Below are 19340 nucleotides of genomic sequence, written 5' to 3'. Positions count from 1 at the left end.
TATGTAGATGTAATAGAAGCGTCCTTACAATGGTTCGAGTACGTTGTGGACTTGACTGCGCTCAGCTGGCATAGCATAAGATAGGCGCGACAGTATCTCGCGGCGAGATATACTACCCGTCCCTCTTTAATTAACATAGAAAAAGACGGACGCCGCTAAATACTGTCGTGCCAATCATGTCCTAGGCCTACACAGTAAACGATCAACAGTAAAGTAAACGTCAACGTCTTCAGCACACCTACGCATGTGCAGTCAGCAGATAAAATCATATTTCGGCGGCGCTACAGACATCCGGTGATGTACAGATAGCAGATAAATACACGTGTCGTGTTATGGGCCGTACGTGTCTCGGGTTCCGAGGGAAGATTTACAAAAAGAGGAAAAATAGGAGACATTTGAGATTTTGTCAATGGCGGACTCGAAAGTTGTCGAGAAATATAAATAGTAAAATGTGGAAAAAAAACCTATAAAACGTCAGGACACGTACGTGTGCTCTCTAGTAGGCTGTAAATTTAACCCGCTAAATATTGAACCAATGTTATTTGTATACTATTCAGCTGAGTTAAATTAGTACTGACAATCTTAAGTTATATTAGCCCTTATCAGTTCCAATAAGCTGTACACTGATTACTTAGAAATAGTTGACGGAGGTCCCTTGTCCACGTATACTTACGAGTGAAACTTTTTTGGAGTATTTCAGCTTGCTAGTTTGTGTCAAACATAATATCTGTAAGTCTTGTGGCAGCTGGCCCGGAAACAAAAGGTCAGGTATAACACAAAATGTAATAAAGCGAAAACAACCCTGACGTGGATTAATGGGAAAAAAGAAATTAAATAACATAGGTAACAAAATTAAAAGGCCGTCTGAAAAGATCCGAAAACTGGGAAATTCAACATGGCCGTTTCGTGGGGGATCCGTGTTCGGGGGTGGTGTGAAAGAGAGCGCGTGGGGGGAAAGGGACGATGCGCTATGCTGGTCACGTAGCTGGCGAGGCTCGCGCGTGCTCGCCATCCTAATGCTGGAGTCGTACACACATACACATAACTATACATACATATACGCTAATGTCAAACAGCTAAACACTTTCCTGACACACACTTATAAACTTACATATCGGTGTGCGTAAAAATACATAAAGTTCCCGGTAAATAAGAGCAACCCGTAGCTATATTAAATTCTGCCAAGTTTTTTGGTGATGATGCCGACAATGGGAAATCGTATTTTCCTTTTACGGACGAAAATGGAAATGGATTTCCTTGAGGAGGATTATTTACGTGTAGCTTTTTGTTCTGGAATAAATAGGGCGCTGATATTCTCGTATTGGTGATGTACAAGAAGTGTAACAAAGAAAATTTTTCAATTCACCACAGGTATCTATTATAAATTATAATATCAGCAGCAGAAATTATTAAGCAAAGGAAGCGTCTTAAAGAATTTGCGTATTCTCTTGTACTGTGTACACTCTGTTTTCTTCTCTGTACATTAAAGTCGTGTACCGATGCTTGAAAATAAACATATCAATTTTTAAGTATAGCTACACGTAGTGCCTACCACCATCACACTTACTTTACTGTCAGCTTACATCATAACTCCACCAATCACGTCACCAACATCAACAGCGACAAATTTATCGTCAAACATCATAAAATCCAAAAGACCTTTCTTAGAACCGACCACCATTGTCTGTAACGATTCTCATGCGCGGCCGCGCGGCGGATACGCACCGGCTGAATCGGTAATAGGGTCCCACAATTATATTTGATAAATTTATTTATATACCGATTTGCATACGGCGTGAAAGGCGATGATTCATTTGATCTAGCTTCCTTGATTGTGCTGGGGTTAATAATGTTTATGTATCTTTTAAGGCAACGCAAGTCACACGTGTTAATTCCTGGCGAGAATTCATACATTCACAGCAGGTTTGCTGCTAGGACTGCGAGTATTACTCGTAGTGTGACATCTAATTTCAGGTTCTTAAAACCTTTTTTACGATGTCGGTTTTTGTATTTTCTTTAATGCTTCAGCTAGTGCTCAGCTTCAGCTAGCCATTATGTCATTCAGATCACAGTTCATATCAATCATAATGCTTTAGATACACTCTGCCAAAACAATTAAGGCTTTTATTCAGCAACAACCGATAATTTAAATTCAGAGTTAGAGTAAGGGTAACATTCCATTTCCACCGACAGCTGCATTACTGTCAATTTTACTATGGAAATTGATAATGACAGCGACGCGTTCAGTACTAGAAATGGAATGTTACCATAACAGGCTCTTAAATATACATTACGCTTTACGACGTTAGAACAATCAAACATAACTAAATATACAATACCCAATGCATGTCAAGTTATTAGTGCCTTGCGAAAATAAACGCCAAGATATGAAGTAAAGATTGAAGACAGTGTTACAGGGGATACACCTGCATAAAAGCTCATAAGTTGCACTGGGATGGCGAGTTAATTCCTATGGCAAAGGTTAACTATGTTGTGTGTCACGTAGCTATGAATGAACGACGGCTATCAGGCATCGCCTGGCAGGTGGCTTCGGGGAAACGGCGCAGGAGTCGCGATTGTGGTATAACGGCGTTGACTCTATCGGGCTATGGGATGGGTTAATTAGTAAGTTATGCAGGAATAGACTTGAACATAACGTAGAAAGTTGATAGAATAACGACGAAGCTATATAAGAAAAACAAAATTTACAAGTACCTTGTTAAAATACAACCCAGCATTGGGAAACTGACAAGCTAGATACACGTTGTTTCTGGGTGTGTAGTTGTGTGATCCGGGAAAGATTTGAGTGTAGAGTACGTGATGAGTTGTGAAGTGGTATGTGTGTGTTGAGTGTACCTAAAACCCAAGAACTAACCAATTGTTTTCTCTCGGCAGGTAGAAATGACTGGCAGCAGTATATTTGACTACGTGCACCAGGCGGACCACGCTGAGATAGCGGAGCAGCTAGGGCTGTCGCTCGCGGGGCGGTCGGGCGCCGGGCTCAATAGCCCGGCCTCTGGCAGTGAGGAGGGCAGCCAGCATGGGACTAACAACCCTGACGGTATGTATCACAATATTTATAACATGATTCTGTAATTTGGTGTAAAGTAGATGTGGCTCCTTCTGATCTACCGACCGTCTGTAAGTGCTTGAGTAAGTATGTGTACAAACGTAAGAGTTAATAGAAGTTGATAGAAGCGACGAAAGAGTTTATATACCTAGACATGTTACCTTAACTATAGATCTTCTTCCCTACATTGATCTTAATTAATTTTGTAAGTTTGACTTTGTGTGGAGAATTATTAAGCCGCTGAGAGTTATTAGGTATTCAAAAGTTTACTTAAAATTTTAAATCGGCTTCGGACCAAATAAGACGTTTTAAACACTCTCCCAGATAAAGTATTTAAATGACTCTATTCAAAGAATAATAGAAAAATTTAAAGTAGATCACAAAGAATAAAACATCAGTAAGTACCACAGACCGTTATCAGATCGAAAACTAAGTAAAACGGACGTTTTTTCCAAACGTTTCAAAATTCAATTACGCTTTCTTTATTTTTGAGTTCAACGGCACTACAGTATCGCTCCTACTGCTCAGTATGTCGAATCGTTCAATAGTATTAATAATAAGTATAGTACAATTTAAATTGAATTATGTTCACGGGTGTTGAAGGTTCATGAAATGGTCTATGGGGTGTCTGTATCGCGCTGATTAATTTTTCGGCGCCGCTATGGGAGAAAATTGTCGGCGTTGCGTATCTTATGGCGCAGTTTCCTAAAGTCATTCGAACTTTTTAAGCTCACCGTTTGTTTATTGTGAACTTCACAGACTAAATGGCATAAACTTTCCTACACCTTACTAGCCTAGATTTAATTGAGTCCAGAGTTAAAAGGAAAGTGACGAAAGGTCTTGGACCCAGGCTAGCCTACCCATTAGGTTTGGTGGCCTGGGCATCCGCAAAATTTCTTGTGTATCCTTACCTGCGTTCTTGTCCTCGGTGCATGGTGCTCAAAGCCTTATAGGGAAAATACTAGGTCCTTCTATTGGATCTATAGAGGCCGCACACTGCTCCGAGGCCAAGAACGTCTGGTCTATAACCTGTCCCAACACAGACCTGCCTGAAAATCCCTGCTCGCAGAGGCAGTGGGACGAGCCGCTCTGTCAACTAGTACGGAAAAACCTTTTAGATACGTCACCTAGTTCGACAGACCGAGCTCGTCTCCTTGCGACTGCAGAGTGGGAGTCAGGTCTGTGGCTGCAGGCGCTACCCTCTCCAAACATTGGGACTTTTCTAGACAATACTACCTTCCGCCTAGCAGCTAGCTTACGTTTAGGGGCATCTACCAATCAGCCACATCGCTGTCAATGTGGCACCACGGTGGACATTCTTGGCCACCATGGCCTCTCATGTGCACGAAGCGCTGGCAGGATCCCCCGCCATGCCAGTATAAATGATGTCCTCCGTCGGGCTCTTGTTAGTGCCAAAGTACCTGCAGTCCTCGAGCCCAGCGGTCTGGCCAGGGATGACGGCAAGAGACCCGACGGAATGACACTGGTGCCTAGTTTGGGACGCTACTTGCGTTGATACCCTGGCACCGTCCCATGTTCCAAGCACCAAAGACTCTGCTGGCGCTGCGGCTTCCTCAGCCGAAAGCCTCAAGCGCCGCAAATATGCCGCTCTGGGAAGCAGCTACATATTTGCGGCGTTTGGTGTCGAAACTTTGGGGCCGTGGGGGCCAAGTGCGCGTCGACTGTACAAAGACTTGTCGGCGCGCTTAATAGAGGCTTCTGGTGACCAGAGGGCTGGCCACTATTTCGCCCAGCGTATTAGCATCGCTATACAGCGGGGAAATACGGCCAGCCTTCTGGGCACCTTGCCCGTTGACGGCGACCTGGGGCAAATTTTTTATCTTTAGTTTTGTAAGTTTTATTATGTTTGTTTATTCCTTTCTTTGTTTTTATAACAAAATTAAATAAAGGAAAGTTAATGTGCCAAATATCTTACATCTCAGTACCTACTTCTATATTATATATTTGTTATATACCAACATTTATAGTTATATACATATAATTTCCAGTATCATCAAGTAGGTATCGCGTAGTAGGTATAAAAATACTACTTAGGCAAGCAATAATAAAAGGCTCAACTCGTAATGACTCGTAATGGCGCCCAATACAATTAGAAGTTTTAAATAGGTAAGCAAAAAGTAAAACGAAGTAAAGCTAGTCTAATAGTAGAATAACTCTTTATAAATACTTCGGTCCATCGACTACGTAGTTTTTGTTCATCATATTCATCTGTATTCAAGTAAATAGGTACGTTTGTTTTATTGTAGCCAACGGCCACTTGTTAATGTTTTGGCTAGATAATTTAAATGTAATGATAAGATAATAGGTAAAAAAACATTAAGTTACTTATATGTATTTTGAAAGTAGGTAGTCAGGATCAAAAGTAGAATATTATAAAAAATATTACAAAAAGTATTCGAGGCTGGCAAATACTTTTACTACTGCTGATGCTGACTACTACAATCGATACAATCGATATATTCTTTTATCAATGTACTCGTAATGGCCGGATTGCTTAATTCTGGTACATCTCGTAGAAAGATAGCATCTTCATTGATCACATAAATTAAACCAATCTGCCAATTACAATACAGCTAATAATCGAACAACCGCATCCAATCAGCTAAAAACCGTTTATTTTCTAACTGCCTCTAATTTCCTAACATGAAGGGCTTTCAATTTACTCGATGTGTTCGAAAAAAGCTGGTGAAATGGTGTAAAAAAATCAACCAGGAACGAAAGATGTGACAGGCGGCATTGTAGGGTGACGGGCGTGGAGAAACGGACTCCAAGGAAAGATGTGGCTCTTTGTACGCTGATGACCGTGGTGGTGGACGGGGCTAAACTTAGGATTGAAGAGATAATTAAAACGCTCGATTGCGTCTTGGTACAGTCACCAAGAAATATATAGGTGCGCCCAATCGCCCATAAAGTTTGTTCAGAATGTTCAGGGTATCAGATAGATTTTGACCAAATTGTTCTGTCAAATATTAGTGCAGTTTAGTGCGAGATCTCCACCGTTTGGTTAGAAGTTGAGTCAAATTTTGTTGAAAGAAATTGTCTGTGATTCTGCGACCTCATGAATACCTGCAATGAAATACCTTTACTTTATATGGGTCAAATATTTAATAAAAATACTTGGTTACGACATATTCCATTTAAACGGTACTGCGACGAATTCTTGACATCTCAAGTTTTAATTTGGCACAACAATTTATCTCGCCATCGACCCGACTCCAGTGATCTATTACAAAACATTTTACCATAAACTAATCACAGATCGATTGCATAAAAAGCCACCGCTTAATCTAAGTTTACAACCGAGGAATTTCTATTTTAAAGCACAATGTGTGGCTAGATGTGAAAACAGCGTAAGTCCGAAAAAGATTGCTTTAATTTTACTTATTGAGTTAAATACAGTTGATAAATTGTAGAAGGTAGGTAAGGAACTAAAGAAGAAAAGAAGGCTTCTATATATGTACATGTGTGCGGAACTGCGTCCAGGATTTTTTCAAATGTGATTTAAGGAGGAGAGGCCAAAGTTCTTTCCGTAAAGGTCAATTGCCAATACAGTAGAGCTAACAAGCAGACGGGTTCCAAAGAAAGCAGCAATAATAATGTATTATCGACCGACCGGTCTGGCCTAGTGGGTAGTGACCCTGCCTGCGAAGCCGATGGTCCTGGGTTCGAATCCCAGTAAGGGCATTTATTTGTATGATGATACAGATATTTGTTCCTGAGTCATGGGTGTTTTCTATGTATTTAAGTATTTGTTATATTATATATATATCGTTGTCTGAGTACCCACAACACAAGCCTTCTTGAGCTTACTGTGGGACTTAGTCAATCTGTGTAAGAATGTCCTATAATATTTATTATTTATTATTTATCGTATGTCTTTCCCATCACGGAACAATGGTGTTCCGGACCTTTGGGAGGCGTGCGCGGAGCCGAAGCCAACACGTAGAGGCCCTTTTGACACTTTAATGAAATGTAAGGGGTACACCGAGCGGATGCTGCCCTTACCCGTGTCATGGGACGCACGCAGAGGCAGCACCCGCCAGGGTGTAAGGGCTATTGAGAGTTGATGAAATCTAAAATGAACTAGGTTATTGGGTGAAAGCGATGGACTAGTACTGAGCTATGGGGTAAAAAACCGGACGCCTGCCTAATAAAACGGTATGCAATTTTATTTCCGGCAGACGGTGACTCGCCCTCACAAGATGGGCCCCCACAAAAAAGCGACATCTAGGATGGCTCAAGGGCAACACCGGTGTGAGCGGTTATTATTTATTATTATTATGTCTGTCTTTTACAAATTCTCGGGACCATGGGGTCCCGGGCATTTGGAAGGCGTGCGTGGGGCCGAAGCCAACACGTAGAGGCCCCTTGTAATAAGACAATTTACTCTAAATGTAATGTGACACCAACCGACGATTATCCCTGTTTGCACTATAGTAGTGCACCAAGGACAAGCCCCGGTTAGTGTAGGACTATTGCAAGAAAAGGTACAAAAAGAAACCGGGCTATTGCGTTGAGTTGCTAGTGGGCTAGTAACCGGGACTATGGAGGAGACTATGGCACCTGCCCTGCTCATATGTTAAAAACATGAAAAAATGGGCCAGGTGGTGACTCGCCAACTCACAATATGGGTCCCCGAAAACGGCCGCTCGCACGGAGCGACAAGGGGACAACATCACGTGAGCGGCTCAGGGCGTGGAGAGGTGTGCACCGCTTTCTACCCAGTGGCTGTAGGCAGCCACTGTGCCAACTCGCGTCTTAGGCATATTTCACTTCCGCCCTGCGAGCATATAGCTCTGACACCCCACTCTGGACGGCCGGTTAAGGCAAGCCAGAGGTGAGAGTCCTGCGGCCCCTGCTCAGTGTTCACTCCAGCCGGCCAATGAAGGCAAGCTGGAGAGAGGGGCCTGACCGACTCTCGGGGGTATGGGACCCAAGGGACGTCACTTCCCATTCAGCTCGCCACAAGCTGCCCTGGGGGCTTATTATTATTATTATTATCACTTTAATGGATATTGGACATGACACATGGTCAACTGCAATCGATTGCGGTTTACAAAGAATTTAGTATTGTCCAGAACCACATATCAGTGACTGTGTTAACCCATAACTTGCAGTAGCTAGTTGAATCACCTGTACCAAATACGCAACGTTGACATGGTGACTCAATGCAGAACAATAACGACCTTGTGGCTCAATAGGTGTCACATTGCGCTGTCAAAAAAACTGTTTATTAGGTGCATGGTTATCGGCCTTTGTTGTCTTGAGCGCAAAAGATCATCTGCACAAAATACAACACAAGAATAAGATACAAGTCATCTGTAAATTTAGACCGAAATAAGCGGTAGGTAAAGGCTAAAAAACTAACGGGTATATTTTATAACTAACATTTCTAAACAAACAACTGAACATCTCCCAATGCAACGACCCAACCTGGAAATATTCTTTGTAAACCTCAGTTCGATTTCTCAGCTTTGGTGAAATCAATTAAGGCATGAGATGGTTCCATCGTCGGTCAAATTGGTGGAACCGAACGTCAGTCAGATCGGCCACAGATTGTAAACTCAGACGCAGTGGAATCATGAAAGGACCAATATTTTTAAAAGTTTAACATAAACGGCTTGGCTAAACTTCTACTGATGTTTTTTTGCCATAATAGTCTTCGTTTTTTAGTGCGATAAATTGGTTGCCTGATTGTTTTTGGGGGATGTTAACTAAGCAGACTTACTGATCTAAATGTCAACATATGAAGATGCCTTGGGAACTTGGGTCTTTGTTCATATTTAGCACTAAGTACGTAGCTAATCTAATCTAGCTATCTTTGTTAACAGTGTCATCAATAATGAGTCTAGCAGCAAGTGGGAGCCTGTTCCGAGGTATGGACCGCGCCTTCTGCATCAGAATGAAAAGTACCCTCACCAAGCGGGGCTGCCACTTCAAGTCGTCGGGATACCGGGTAAGCAGTGATATCACGAGTACTGCTAATTGAAGTATTAGTAACGTTACAGACAAAATAACTTTTGGGATAACTGAAGTCATTAATGCACAATTGCAACATTTTCAGATTTACTTACCTACATAGATGTCAAAAATTTTGATTTCAAAGGATTGGGTCCCATTTTCTATTTTGTTTCCAGCATTATTATTTATTATTATGTCTACTAATACTTCAGTTAGCATTGAATTAATCATTCCTTGGATTGCAGATAAACTGAATTTTATTTATAAATTCAATGATAACGGGGAAGGAAAGGAAGCACCTTATCTAGAAGAGATTTATTCACTCGAGTCATTAGCGTGAATTTGTGGATATTTATCTTATCTAGACATTTTAAGGAAGCTGAATTTTCGTTTTCAATCTAGGTTGGGAGGAGAGAAGAGCCGGCCAGAGGAGAGGGCGGTAATTGGAGGGTGGGTATTTTATAAGCGACAGGAACACAGGAAATAGCAGATTGTGTTTTCAGATGAAACTGTATTCAAAAACATGTAATTAATAAATTGTTCAAGACTGAACGAGATGAGATAAGATGAATAAGATGAGATAAGACCTAATTAACCAGTTAAGATGAAAGTATTTTAATAAGTTAATCATTAGGTATACACGAGGAGAACACTATTTTGCTGTTACAGATCTTTGTTTTTTTGTTTCTTATATACCGCATATCACAGTGAACTTTACGTGCACATTTAAAATATTTTACAAAAAACCGGGCAAGTGCGAGTCGGACTCGCGCACGAAGGGTTCCGTACCATAAAGCAAAAAAAAAACGGAAAAAAATGCAAAAAGAAAACGGTCACCCATCCAAGTACTGACCACGCCCGACGTTGCTTAACTTTGGTCAAAAATCACGTTTGCTGTATGGGAGCCCCACTTAAATCTTTATTTTATTCTGTTTTTAGTATTTGTTGTTATAGCGGCAACAGAAATACATCATCTGTGAAAATTTCAACCGCCTAGCTATCACGGTTCGTGAGATACAGCCTGGTGACAGACAGACGGACGGACGGACGGACAGCGAAGTCTTAGTAATAGGGTCCCGTTTTACCCTTTGGGTACGGAAACCTAATAGATCAAGTGTTGGCGAAAACATGGTTTATGCTAAATCTGCAGCGTTCACATAATTTCTGCCATGGTGTCACGCGTAAGAACCGAGATAAGTTTATTTCCCCGTTTATTTCTATAAATGAAATAATACGACCAGTTTATCCCAGCAAGATCACAAATATTATTGGTTGAAATTATTGTCTGTGCCGAGGGTGCCGCAAGGCGCGCTCTTGGGTCATAATTTTTGCTCTAACTCGGTGTTACTCCATAAAACGCGATTATATCTAGCGACCCGCGAATTTCTCAGCTACTACATAAAACTCGGCGTAATAGATTGTTTTCAGGGTGTAAATTGTAAGCATTTTGCAGGGACTTCCTTTTAATATTTGATGGTTAGCTGTTTTATTCAACGTAGAAAAAAACTTACCTACAAAAAGTGGTACGAATTATGCTCTGCAGCTTTAGATATTTTAAATAATTTAGCTGCATTTCCCGGATGCAGGCGCGCCTCATATGTTGTAGCTAAAATAAGATAAGAGATTTGGACAAGGAATATAATTATTTCAGATAGATTAGGTAAGGGCCAGTTGCACCAACCACAATTGGCCGACTGATCAACGTCGCCCAGCAGTGAACTATAAAACTTCCTATACAATAAAATTTAGCGAACGCTTTAACGAAGCAGACGGTTTAATGCAACCAACCCTTAATTAGTTAAACACGATAGTAAAGGGTAAGTATAACAATTAATATAAATAGGTATTTCTAATTTCCGAGTTGTAAAACTCTCAACCCTCCAGACAAACTGCAGTATCCGAATCCACTAATCAGCATACAAAATCAGACACAAGTAAAGTAATTAGGAATCCCAATAAATGTTAGCCTTTGGCGCTTACGGGTCCCATGAACGATGTAATTGCTGTCGAAGCGGCGTATGAGCCATTAAGATATAGATAAAGTGGAGTTATGGACGTAACTTACAGATTATAACGCTTTATTGGCGATGTTGTGCGCCCTTAAGTTGAATTCACCTGGAAGATAATTACGAATTTGGTGCTTATTAGAATTTGAAATTTATCGTGTAAGGGGTTTGAATTTAGGTACTTTCCTACTAAAATGTAACATTTCATGGTACTCGTATCATGTAGGTAAATATTGAAACAACAAAATTGTGTAAATGTCTTTGTCGACTTGCTAGATACAAAAAAGTTTGTACAACGCGACGTGCTTTAAAGTCATCTAAAAGTTTTAACAAGGTTTTTTATTACACAGACGCCTGTAGAAGTTGATGTCCGTAATTTCAACTCAGAATATTGTTTCAAATAAAATATGTGAATATAAAAATGATGTTATTATGGCTAGTTAAGTATGTTTCTTTAATCAGTTTTGGTTTTTATGCGAATTATGTTTGTATTTAAAATCTGTAGTTTTTTTAAGGCGCATATATAGGCCTTTTCAGACACATCCCAATTTAAGATCGGATGGTCTATGGTTTTTGTATTTTTTTCAGATCAAAATGTAAATGGCGCCAATTCCAGACACTAATTCTCCTGTCAAAATATTTTCTTGTGTTTAACTTTCCTCATAGTCAAAATGAAAAGTAGAGTGTTTAACTCGGGTAAAAGTAACCATCTCATCACCCAAATATCTCTGGTGATATGGTTCACTTTCCACCCTTGGTTAACAATCTACATACTATCATTAACGTTCGGTTTAAACTAACCAATGTATTTATATCATGGGCTTGTTATAATTCATTTGCCTTCCATAACTTAATGGCAACTAGCATATCTTCCTAACAATAGTGTTCTCTTCTTTCCAGGTAGTGTTAATGTTATGCCGTCTGCGGCCGCAGTACACGTTCTCTCACAGCCGGAAGTCGCCGCCGGCGCTGCTCGGCATGGTGGCGCTTGCCATCGCCCTGCCTCCGCCCTCGGTGCACGAGATCCGGCTCGAGTCAGACATGTTCGTCACTAGGATCAACTTCGACTTCAGGATCGCGCATTGCGAGCCCAGGTATTTGGAATTGTTTGTTTTAATCATCATGCTCAGCTATGCTCTTGTCGGTGGAGTAATCGCCAATCTTCTCTTTGCTGCGCCAGCCTTTTAATTCCCTCGTACGACACGACAGAAACTCTATCTTTTATTTGGCTCAGATATGTGAGCCTGGGCCTTCCTCTGCTTCCTCTCCTCTCCTCTTCCTATGCTTTGTTTGTTTTAATAGGTGAATAAATTGGTAATGAAAACGAAAACAGCGAAAGATGTATATTATCCATTGCTAAACATAGTGAGTAAGATCAATGTCCGATCAGCAGAAGAAAAAAATCCAAATTAATAGACTTTACCCACTAGGTTGAAGGAAAACCATTTGAAACTGATAAAGATACCTGCTTAGACAAGGACAATGGTACCTATTCCATATTTACATTCCCATATTCCGATACAGGAAAGTATATGTTATATTAGATTGAAGCATGTATACCTATGGTATTGAATTTGATACATCGTTGTATTTCTCTCAGCAGGGTGTCAGAGCTATTAGGCTACACGGCGGAGGAGCTAACGGGGAAGAACCTCTATGCGCTTTGTCACGGAGAAGATGCAAATAAACTTAGGAAATGCCACGTAGATTGTAAGTACATGTCTTAAATTAATTTATTACTAGGTATGACCACAGATAAATCGTATATATTGTATTCAGTTTGTGTCAATTGGACTCGTGACATTTTCGACGACTTTAACGTTATTGTAGACTTAGATATAAAAAATCCAAAAATTATAATAACGAAAAACTCTGCCGGAAATCACCAGAATGTTGGAAAAAAATTGCCTTCCTCTTATTACGACGTCGAGTTAAAAACAACAATAGCGACCGGAAAGCCATTACCATTTCAAACTGTCTCTACATACACGGTGGCTTCATAGTTGATAGAAGACGGATGACCACACACCATCCTTGGTTCTATAAAAGTCCTGTTTTCATTAACCTTGCTGGACTCATCAATTGTAACGATCGCCGACCCAATAATGTGGTGAAATCCTTGTGTCGTAACGCACTTTGTATTCAGAGGGGGCAGTAGAAATCCATGTCAAGACGGCACTCAAGGCGCTGTTACAAGGAAAATTTATGACTAGTGCAGTGCGGAATTTGTTCTAGGTCCGATTTTGATTTCAAAACTGTCCTGAATGACTTAATGAAGGGTACACTTCGAATATGGATTCTGAATAACGGTTCGTCTAGAACCTCCAAACAATTCAATTCTTTGAATAAACTTTCGTTTTGATGTACAAAATGAAATTTTTCCAGACACCTATTTCTAAAATCATATTAATTCTTCACTTCATATTAATTTATGTAGATTCAACACGTACGTAATTTCAGGCTCCGCGTCTTAATATTTCAGTCACACCGATAATTCTAACATCAAGAGGAAATATGCATTCAAATAATATAATATGACTCTCATATGCGAGTGTTATTACATTTTTTACGCTTTCGTCAGAAAGCTCAGTGTGCCACGCCGGTTTCCCATTATCTATATGAGAATAATTTTGTAATTTATCCTTTGTAGCTATGAAAATAAGGTCTGAGTGGTTTTCTGGCCGTTTGTACAATTTAGCTAGCGCCGTATCTACGCCGGCTGTCTTTGTCGGTTGTGATTTGAATAATAATTTTTATGCCAGCATTTTGGTTTCCTCTCTCCAGCTATCGTGGGAAACTTCAGCCTTAATGTCCTTTGAGATAGCTATTGTTGCTTCTATTTCAGCTACAATATTTTTATCCTGCATTCAAACGACTAATACATACTTCGCAGTCAGAGAATATATGAGTACCTAAGCAAATGGAGACGCCTTGTCTGTAATTTTGACTTCGCATATTCTCAAGAAGTTAAAATAAGGTCAAGTCATTTTAATTGTGTATTTAATTTTTGCTAGCTGTGATGTAATGTAATTTTGCACCGATTTTAAAATAATGAAGTGAGGGAGTGTCATTATTTAAACGTCATGTTTCCATTTAAAATAGGTACTTTAACACATCGCCACACTTTGTCATTTCGCAATGACCATGATGCCATCCAGAGTCATGTTGGTCAGAATCTATCAGTTTCAATTTCGTAAAACTAGTATTATTAGGGAGAGAAGTTAATTAAAATATCGTTATTTATAGGTATAAACGCATGTTAAGTCTAACAAGCCCTTGATAATCGTTTGTCGTTATCTGTAATTTTGACATTTGTGTTTGTTAGAGATGGACTAAATTTAACAGAGGTTTGCTAAGTTTTATGAATAAGGGAAGGGGTTTCAAATTATTGGTGTTGTGAGTTATTATTTATTTACTAAATGTGTTACAATTACGTAGGTGTAGATACTTTTGTATTTCTTGTCACTGGTAAATTTAGGTAGATAACTATGTTTACATTACGTCGAACACCACCGTATGCCGCAATAAAATTCCCAAATAGCCTATCAAAACTCCAATCACGCATCAGCCCAGCATGGTTTTTCTCTAGCACCTAAACTGTTGATAGCTTTACGATAGCGTTTAAAACATACAATACGTATGTATGTATGCACGTATAGATGCCGGTCAAATGTGGACATATCGGGCCGTGAATACCAATTGTTTTATTAACATAAAAGTCCGCCGGTTTGCTAGAAAGCGGGTAATTTGGTTAGCAATGTACGTTGGCAGGCTGTTGATGCGCACAGCTTTATTCGGTTGTAAATTAATGTTGAAGACTTCCGACATTTTTATGGCGTGCGTCATTTGTTGACTGAAAGGGATTTATTTTTAAATCGGAGAAGAATATTACTGTTGATTATTGTAATATATTAACTGTTAAAACGTCCTTAATTCATGTTTAAAGTAAAAACAAAGAAGATTATTTATTATGGATTGAACACAATATAACGCTACTGACAAGACAATGAAGAATATGAAAATCAGTCAAAACAGAATCTTTATAAAACCAACGTTATATTGAAAACGTCAGGATCGGTTTCACTCTTTGGCTCACGCCCAAGCGCATTGATAATTACAAAACTGACAATACACAATGCATGGACTTAACCAAAAACCGTCAGAACCTTAATGACTCACGTACAACAATACACGTGTCTTACTACCTTTAGCTCGTACGATTTGTATGGGTTTGAATATAATACGACTGTTTGTTTTACGTCATGTGTCAGCAAGGTCACGCTGGTATGGACTGAGCCTTTTGATAACAATGTCAACACCAGAAGTTAATGCTGATAGTTGCAAGCCTAAGTTTTTGCACAATGAAATCGATTCCTTATGAGTGGACGCTTCTATAAAAGTAGGTACCTACGAAGACCTTCCACTTATTATTTTTTGTTTGAATTACGTAATCCCACATCTAGTCTCAGTACAGACATTTTAATGTAAACATTAAATTTCATGTAAGTAAGTAATGGCGTTGATTGACCATCAGCGTCGGATCTAATAGCCATGTCTTTGGTAATATAATTACCTATGCATCTACAGGATCTGAGGATCTACAGCGAATGTAGGATAGTGTCATCTGCGTCGATTGTCTTTAGGAAACTGGACATAGGGGTAAACTGTTCCCTAAGATGTCTTGTCAAGTGTCCAGGCCAGGCATAGGTACTTGTTCATATTTATCTTTCTCGTGGATCGACTGCCGTGGACCATCATTCAATGTACCTAGTAGAATATTTTCTCATCGCTTCAGTCTAAAAATGAGTCTGTTGTTTAGAAAACGACAGTCAAGTTAGTTAGCAAGCAAGAAGAGGTTGAAGGGCGGTTGAATCGTAAAAGTGATAACAAATATTTTCCTTCTTTGTTGCAGTAATGAATAAAGGTCAAGTGCTGACGCACTACTACCGCGTGATGAACAAGCTCGGCGGCTACACCTGGATGCAGACCTGCGCCACCGTCGTCTGCTCATCCAAGAACGCAGAGGAGCAGAACATCATCTGCGTCAACTATGTTATAAGGTACAATTCAACCATTTTCCGACCCTCAACGCCAAACACAAAATATTCAGGTTCTTTACAAAACTTCTTCACTTCACAAAAAATCACTTTGTATTCTTAGAATACTTTCATTGTCTCCTTGTCTGATTTTCCCGCGACTTTACTTTTCGGTATTTTGCTGATTGACAATGTATTGTGAATGATACGATACTCTGGTACCTAATGTGTGGTAAATTTGCATACAAAATTAAATGCGCATTATGGTCAGGGGAAATACGTGTGCAAGAGAATTATATATTTTTCTGTTTCTTTATTTCACAATAAGCATATACTATAAAAAACTGAAAGCTATAACCAGAAAACCAAAAAGACCGGAATAAAATTGCTTTCATTAATAAAAAAAAATGTTTGTTGCAGCGGGCGGGAATACCCTAACACCGTAATGGATTGCTGCCAAATGGAAGAAAGTGTGCAAGGCGTGAAGCGAGAAGAGACGACGGGAGACCCTGAAAACGGGCCCCCGGACGCTGACAACTCTGGTAATCCGCCGCCTCCCTCCCGACACCCCGCGGAGAGAACTGAAGCCACAAACAACGCCGAATCTGCCTCAACAGCCCCAGTACCTACATCCGACGTCACACACCTTACCAGGCTCAACGACTCACAACCGCTGCCGCTGCACACCAACCCAGAAAGAACATCCCCCATGCCGGCGAGAAGAATGAAAAAGAGAAAACATGCGGAATGTGATGATGAAGAAAGAGATGAAGATAGACGAAAGAGCTCATCCAATCCTGGCGCAACGATATCACCTGCTGAAAGAGATATCAATAAAACGAACTTGTCTATCCCTGAGGGTTCTTCGGACGCAACTTCTGTTAGAGATCTAGAAAACGCCATGTCGAAGCACTTGCCTGCCTTAGACGGTAAAGAAATCTCACATAGACCGACGGACTTTTCAACAGACGCACTCTTGAAGCAACAGCAACAAAAATCTACCATACAGTGGATAGGGACGCAAAATCATCACCTAAACCATTTAAACAGGCAGATTCCTGGAAACCATACGTCAACACCCGCCTCAGCGCTGCTACGGCAACTGTATGCTAACAGAGAGAGTGTTATTAGAAGTAATTTCCTTGGTGATGGTAGGACGGGTGGCTATTATTCGAGTGACGGTCAGTCAGGCCCATTACCCACTCCTCCTGGCAGCGAGGGATCAGGCTATGGTGAACAACTAGGTCACAAAGGCACCGACATTGGCACACTGGCCTATGGTGGTTACGCGGATTATCATTCTGCGATGACTCCTCCTGGATCTGTATCTCCTAGGGACAAACAGCAATACGCTTTGTCGTACGATAACAGCGCTTATTCCGAGGCGTTAAGGCACTCTTATTTGGGTGAAGCGCCATTACCGCTGAAGCCACAAGCATACTCCGCTGTCCCTAGCGCTTTGGACTACACGTCTTCGTTAGATCAGAGTCAGTTCTTCCATCCCCCTTCCTCCTTCCATCTTTACCATCCCCAGGCTCATTCGGCCCACACGCCTCACACTCACCAGTCCGTAGATAAATCTGCACCTCCCAATACGAACTGGTACTCGTCAGGTTCATAGCCACATAGACATTCGTTTGGGAATGATTGCTTGGAGTGAGCAATTGCGTTGTGTGTTCAAATGTTTGTCAATCGTGTTATGTTGGTTGTTAAGTTTAGTTCTTTTTTGTTATAGTTAATTGTCCTCTAACTGTCTTCAACCAAATCTGTTGTAACCGACTTATTTGACAGACTGTAAATAAATTGGTTTGAAATTTTTACTTAACAAAATTGTATACGGATACTCTAATGTCAATGCTAAACTAATTAACACATTTTAATACTCAAAGCTTGAAAGGTAATTTCTTTTTTATATGATCCCAATTATTAATACTCTAAGTGTAAGGTAAAACTGTGCCAAAAACTAGGTGCTGAGCACTTGACGACGCATTTACAGAAACATTCCAAACCGTTACGATTTTATTCCATTATCTTTAAGGGTTTAATAACTTCGCCGCTGTTAAGTTTTAACGTGAACTGCAGCTGCCGTACTATTGTCGGCTGAAACTCAAAGCGACGAGGTTCTAAGATCTTAGCTAGGAATTTGGACATCTGTGAGCTACCCATAGCTTATTGCATATCATTTTAACTTAAGTGTCTAGTTAATGCTTTTGTAAATTATTGTACCATAATTACACGACTGTAATTAGGCTATTGTACGACTCGATAACTGTAAATTGTAGGCAATAAGAACTGTATATTATTTTAGTCGGAAATAAGATTTCATTGTACATACTACTTATATCATTCTAGGGTAAGCGTTTAGTAAAGTAAAGTTTGTTCTTTTTGGCAGTGCTCAAATTTTGTTAAAAATGTTTTAGTTGTATTTGAATTGAAATGTTACAACGTAAGTTTGTTCCAAAAGCAATATTAATTGTATACAAAATGTTCTTACCGCTCAACAAAAATCTCGATCAAACTGTGAATGTTCAGTAATGTAATAAAACTACTACCACTGTATTTACATTCCATTTGCGAAAATTCAACATTTTAAAATATGAATCAAACCTTCATCATTCATTAATTCATTCATGATGAACGAAAATAAAACGCCGTCATCGTCATCAGACAAAATAACAATAAAAATACTCAACACATTCCAGTAAATACTTTTAAACCAAATTATACTTATTTTTTTAATATTTAATTGAACAAAAATAGATAATTATTTAAATTACTAGGTGTAACAGTTATAAATAAAATTGGTAATATTTATGCTATTAATAACAGTGCAATACGAGTGACAAAAGTTATTCTTTCGATTTTTATACGGCTTCGTTAATGTATCGTAATAATAAGGTAATTATCATTAATATTGTATCAAAGTTGTAATTTACATGGAATCTGGCTTGTAATTCGATTGTTTTCAGTTGTACCTCGACTTAAGCCTCTTCTCGTGTACAATTTTTATGTTTATTTTATTTGTAACATGAACAAAAAATGGAGGATTTTATTTCTCTGATTAAATGATTAAGATTTTTACTTATGTTGTGTTATTTATAAATCGTAATCAACTCCTTTATTTATCCTCCAAAATGAAGAAAATAAATGCCGCGGAAGGACTGTAACCAAACTGAAGCATTAACCGCATAACAATTTAATCGGATCGGCTCTGAGGGCTTACCGCGAACCACGTTCGGCGTGTTG

At 39.7% G+C, this 19340-nt stretch overlaps 1 protein-coding gene across 2 annotated transcripts in view; it reads left to right on the top strand.

Annotated features, from left to right (window-relative positions):
- LOC134667138 (protein trachealess) overlaps positions 1–19175 on the top strand; it is a 42720-nt gene extending 23545 nt beyond the window's left edge. For both annotated transcript variants that reach the window (XM_063524437.1, XM_063524428.1), the window contains exons 4-9: positions 2896–3061; positions 8923–9047; positions 11959–12152; positions 12659–12768; positions 15971–16118; positions 16515–19175. In XM_063524437.1, coding sequence (XP_063380507.1) covers positions 2896–3061; positions 8923–9047; positions 11959–12152; positions 12659–12768; positions 15971–16118; positions 16515–17715 — 1944 coding nt within the window. In that variant the 3' untranslated portion in view covers positions 17716–19175. The remainder of the gene's footprint in view (positions 1–2895; positions 3062–8922; positions 9048–11958; positions 12153–12658; positions 12769–15970; positions 16119–16514) is intronic.
- Positions 19176–19340: the final 165 nt, after the last annotated feature.

This window comes from Cydia fagiglandana, chromosome 1, assembly GCF_963556715.1.
Source record: "Cydia fagiglandana chromosome 1, ilCydFagi1.1, whole genome shotgun sequence".
In the NCBI taxonomy this organism is placed as follows: domain Eukaryota; kingdom Metazoa; phylum Arthropoda; class Insecta; order Lepidoptera; family Tortricidae; genus Cydia; species Cydia fagiglandana.
This window is presented reverse-complemented; position numbering and strand designations above follow the sequence as displayed.